We start from the raw sequence: 5,308 nt of genomic DNA, 5'->3' as shown, positions 1-5,308 counted from the left end.
AATTGCAAATCGTTTTATGTGTACAACTTAGTTTTTAATTAAAATCAACTTTTTTCCTCAGTGCATTGCCCCTCTAGTCCTATGACCGTTTTGTCTGGCAAATTAAGCGACTAAGCGTCAAAGACAATGCCGCCACGGATGTGTATGCAAATACAAAGAACTTCGTAGAATTTTCCGCCGAAAATTTGCCATTTGCCCACTAAAGTAAGTTAAGCAGAACTTAAGGTACTAAGTAAGGCTCAGAGCAAGAAGCGAAACGGAAACCAGGACCAAAACCAGGCTTAGTTGGCAGCGCATAAGCCACAGAAACAATTATATACCCGCTTATCTGGGCGGCAGATATAGAAAATTGATCTGGCGATAGATCGAGCTACTCAATTTACAAGAACAACGCCGCTTTGACTTTTGCTTGCCGCAGGACGAGAGAGAGACGTCCTGACTTCAGGTACAAACAACTAGGACAATCGGAAGCCGGATTTGCAGTATACGTGCATACATAGCCGATCTATGGTTGTGTTCTGGCCAGGCTCAAACGGATGTTTAATATTTTGGCTTAGAGACATTCTCATTACATTTGAAAACAAAGGAGCTGCGGTGCGCAGACCGCCCGGCCAGGATTTTGGTATTTAGCAAAAGGGTAATCCTGCCCATTAAAATCTATTTGCATACTCATATTTTTGTTTCGCTAGGTAATTGCGCCTGGATAAGGATCAGAGCCAGAAGGAGAGCCTCGAGGAGGGAGCGAGAGAGGTCCTGTGTGGGTTAAGCTTGCGAAACCCTTAACCTGTTAACCCACACCTGCCCTCGGGTACAAACTCGGGACATCCCGCTTACGCGAACTGCGCTAATCGGCCGACGGTCGCCTTCATTGAGCCCTTTGCGGGGATTACTTAATCAACGAAAATCTATGAATTAAACGTGTTACACAAAATCCCGCAGATTCCTACTTACTTGTTCCGAATTTCCCCAGAATTTTCGGACCGCCAGCCACTTGAGATTTCTCCCAGATGAGCCAGTTCCCACCCCCTTTCGGCAGGTAAAGCTCGCGGATTTAATGCAGTTCAAGTGAGGCACAAGTCAGTCCGCGTAGATAGTCCGAGTCCTAGTCCAAACCGCCTTCCACCTTCAAATGGATTAAATTGAGTCTAATCTAAGGGAAGAGAATCCGCAAACTGAGATTAATTTCTAAAGGACTCTAAGCTTTATCTACACCCTAACTAAGGACTTAATGTAAGGTATTATACATGAATCTATATATTTGAACTCTGTTCTGTTACTGATATTAAACATGAATTGTTAAGAGTAATATATTTATAAATAATATTTAAAGTTTTTGTTTATTTCAAAATGATCATTTTTGATTTTAGTTATTCGTAGATCTTAATCCCATGAAGTAAGCCCCATGCTAGTATCACACCCGACGTTGAAGTCGTCTTAAAGATGGTCTCCTTCTTTAAGGGACATTATAGAAATCAAAAAGTGAAAAAATGTGAAAATCCTTTGCTCGCCGGCGAGAGTGCAAAACTACAAGAGAAAACTGCAAATTAAGACGCAAACAATGGCCAACCGACAATGTGCAGAAAAACGTCACTGATGACAGAATGATGAGGATTAGGCCAACACACACATCCACCGAAAGGACTCTCGGGTGCTGCTCTCGGTGTTTCTGCGTTGCTGTGTCCTGGTGCCTGAGTCTATTAAAAGTCTAAAGGCAGATAATAAAGGGCCATTAGGACTTAAAAGGGCTCAACAGCGCAGGGAAATAGAAATATCACAATTTGTTACCCCGGGTTCAACAGCATCCGAGTGAACCGCCTGAGCACCCAGGACACAGGGTCCTTTGGCGAAAGTCGAAATGGCAGCACCAACGAAGCATGCTTAATTCCCAATCCCAATCCCCGCAGGATGTTCTGGGTGCCGTGGTTGGATTGGAATCAGGCTTGGGCTCCGGACTCTCCGTTAGGGTAGGTTTTTGCACATCCTCATCGCCACTGCCATGGATGTGTGTCAGTGGAATACACTCATCTCTGTTTACTTTGGCCAACGCAATTCGAACAATTTGGCAACTGTTTGTTCAGCCTTCGCCAGCGAAAACTCATTTACCTCCGGCTGCACGTTGGTTGGCCATTGTGAAAGGATTCAATTGTCCTTCCGCCAGAGCGATCCCCGATCCCCGGACCCCGTTCCCGGTCCCAGTCCTGCCAGCAATCCGACGATCCAACGCCGCTCGACAAAGTCACAAAAGTGAATTTTTGCTTTTTAACTTTTCGAATTTCGGGGCGGGAGAGAAAGGATATCAAAACTGGGGCGGCCATTGCACTGCGTCCCTCAGGTTCCCAAATTAATGCCGACTTTGGTCTGCTCATGCAGAAAAACTATGCTAATTTTCCAAGGTTCCTTCTGCGATCTAATATTTCTTTGTTCCAGTATTTGCATAATTCATTTGTGATTAACTGGGTTGTCCTGTGCGGTTGCTTTGTCGTCTCTAAGGATGCGAAAAGCCTCATGAAATGGCCATAAAAAGAATGATAATTCCGTGTGTAATCTCATGATTCCATGTTTGGCATAACACTTTCAGCTGCGAACGCATTGCGCAAATAATTGGGACTTACTTCTTGATTAGTTTAGATACATTTTTTCGAAGTTTAGCTCGGGATGCTATACTATTAAACATTTAATTGATTTGTAAACCAAAATACAGTCCAAATAAAATGAATCAGTAGTTTTTTCTATTTAATTAATAAACTATATTCTTTCAAGTGAACAAATAAAAACAATCCAAATCGAAGTTCTGAAACTGACTGTTTCATTTCTTCCAAAATAGTGTATCCACCCAAAAAAGTCCAATTAATTTTCATTTCGAAACCTTTAGGTTTATTTTGAATAAGTTTTTTCCAAATCCTAAAGCTAATAATATGCGCTTAAAACTAGTGTTTAAAACTAAGCTACGATTGGCGTATTTAACAGGCAAAGTTAAAACTTTTGCGAATGCAATTTGAAACACATCTGGATGGTCTGAGAGACTTTAGCTAAGATTACTTCGAGTTCTGGTTAGGTAAGGTATTAAGGTGAGTGTTGTGTACGCATTTTAAGGCTCGACTCCTGGATGTGTGAAATCGTTGATTTCACTGATCGAGTATTGTCCAAAGCGCTTCTTCCGAGATTATCACAGTTCCCAGCACTTGGAAGGCACTTCGAGTGCGGCGATTAGTCTAGGCTCTATATACTGTTCAGATCTTGCGCTGACTGTACATGTCGGAGATGAGGCGCACAATGGTGATGTCGCCGATGGTCTTCCGGAAGAACAGCTCCTCGATGGTGAAGCTGGAGACCTTGTGCATCAGCTGCACCACACCCAAGAGGGTCTGGAATCGCATGGGCTGCGAGGGATGGGTCCTCTGGATGTAGTTGTGCAGCGCACTCCGGGCATCGTTGTGCATGGCCGCCACTTTTCCCGACTCCAGGAGACCCCTGGATTCAGCAGAGGCCGAAGAGTTCGGGCTGCCGCTTCCTGTCAGGATTGAGCTGTTGGCCAAATCCTCGGTGGAACTTGCCGACGGCGGTGACTTACGGAAGAGCGAAATAGCCCGCAGACACTCGTACTCGGTGCTGTCAATGTTCAGATGGCACAGTTGGTTCAGCACCTCCTGGAAGGCGTGCACTTCGCGGGTCACCATGCCCATGATCTCCCGATTGGCATTCTCGGACTCGTAGACGAACAGCAGCTGGGCGAAGTTCATGGGCATAAGGTACTGGGCCATGGCCAGGATGAAGAACTCCTTCCAGGACTCCTCCAGCAGGAGCAGCTGATCCGGCATGGGCAGTTCGGTGAAGGCCCGCACGCTCTTGATCCAGTTGACGTTCTTGAAAAGGTGTTCCGCCGCGGTTTCCTTGATGTGCTCAGCTGCCATCAGCGGAGGAGTGGGGGGCAGAGCCCGAGTGGCCAGGGCATTCATGTAGGCGGCGGTGGGCGAGAAGAAGCCGTGGTGTCCCTGATGCACCGGGTGGTGGGGCACTCGTGGCACGGACAAGTCCAAGACAGCGGCAGCCGATGGTGGCGGCTGGAAGGCGGCCATGTGAGCAGGATGATGACCAGCCCTCTGGGGCAGGCCAGGCATGGGCATCGGCACTCCAGGAAAGCCGGTCAAGGCAGCCGTGTTCATCAGGATTTCAGCGGGTATTTGGGGCATCTCACCGGCGCCCATCATGGCATCCTTGTACATGGCCATGTGGCGACGCAGAGTGGAGTTCCGCGGTCCCCGCTCGTGCTGCACTGCATCCTTGTTCATTCCCACCTCAAAGCACTTCCTCAGCCGGCAGGCCCTGCATTGGTTCCTGTGCGTCTTGTCCACCACACAGAGTCCCTGCTTCTGCGACTTGCACACATACTGCCGGGATCTCCGAATGCTCCTCTTGAAGAATCCGGCACAGCCATCACAGGCGTAGATGCCGTAGTGCTTGCCGGAGCTGTGATCTCTGCAGACTTTGCAGGGCACATGGTATAGAATGCGACCTGGAAATTCAAGAAGAGGGGAAAGTTTGTATAAGTAAAGGATTGTCTTGAGTTTATATATTAGAAGGATTGATTTCATCTTTTTTTATTCCTATCTGATTTTTTTGCTATACTTACTCGATGCCGCTGGCGAAAGGCGCACGCTATTGTATTTCTGATCCATCATGTCTGGCGAACCCTCCGACGACTGCATACCGATGTGGGGCGTAATTTTGGCGATTTTTATAGAAACGGTTGCACAAATTGAATTTCACTTGGCACTGGAGTGTCTTTGAGTCGTTGTGGATATTTGTTATAACGGTTTATGTGGACGGCGGTATTGCGGATTGTGATATATTCGATATATCCTTGGTTACTCCGATGTGGACTCGATGAGATCACGATGGGTTGTGTTGTCTGCTGTGAGGACCGCCGGCGTTTTAATAGTCCTGCAGACCAAATCCATTCATCGAGCAGTCGATCACCCTTAGGTAGACAAACTCCGCGTTCATTGGTCGAAACTCGGGCGAGGGTTGCTTCTAATGCCCTCTCTCGCATATCCTCTCTCACTCTCCCCTGGAGAATCCTTCGATCCTGCGGCAGGCTGCCATTGCGAAAAATTCATTGAGCAAGGAACGCAGCAGCCGTCGCTCATTCTCATTCTCGATTTCTTGGGTTTTTATGGCCCTTTTCCGCAGGATTCACTACCTGCTCTCTCGCGAACTCCTCGTCCGTCTGCTACCCTCTCTTGCAGCAGAGAATCTCTGCCCGTCCTGCGACAGTTGTTAATGAAGAGATATCCCTCCATATCCATGG

The 5,308-nt window shown here is 47.2% G+C and overlaps 1 protein-coding gene across 1 annotated transcript; it reads right to left on the bottom strand.

Moving 5' to 3' along the window:
* Positions 1-2,851: 2,851 nt before the first annotated feature.
* LOC117145249 (protein tailless) lies at positions 2,852-4,923 on the bottom strand. Its single transcript, XM_033310830.1, has 2 exons — positions 4,631-4,923; positions 2,852-4,513 (listed from the first exon to the last, which is right to left on the bottom strand). Exons 1-2 carry the CDS (start codon positions 4,704-4,706, stop codon positions 3,231-3,233), a joined length of 1,359 nt encoding a protein of 452 aa, XP_033166721.1. The 5' UTR covers positions 4,707-4,923; the 3' UTR covers positions 2,852-3,230.
* Positions 4,924-5,308: the final 385 nt, after the last annotated feature.

Source organism: Drosophila mauritiana, chromosome 3R (genome assembly GCF_004382145.1).
Source record: "Drosophila mauritiana strain mau12 chromosome 3R, ASM438214v1, whole genome shotgun sequence".
NCBI lineage: Eukaryota > Metazoa > Arthropoda > Insecta > Diptera > Drosophilidae > Drosophila > Drosophila mauritiana.
Note: the sequence above shows the minus strand (reverse complement) of the source record. Positions and strands in the feature narration are given on the sequence as shown.

Bases quoted from the DNA above. Each gene is read 5' to 3' on its own strand.
- LOC117145249 (XM_033310830.1), bottom strand. From the start codon at position 4,706: ATGCAGTCGTCGGAGGGTTCGCCAGACATGATGGATCAGAAATACAAT. The intron at 4,514-4,630 runs GTAAGTATAGCA...TTGAATTTCCAG, and splicing joins CCTTTCGCCAGCGGCATCGA to GTCGCATTCTATACCATGTG.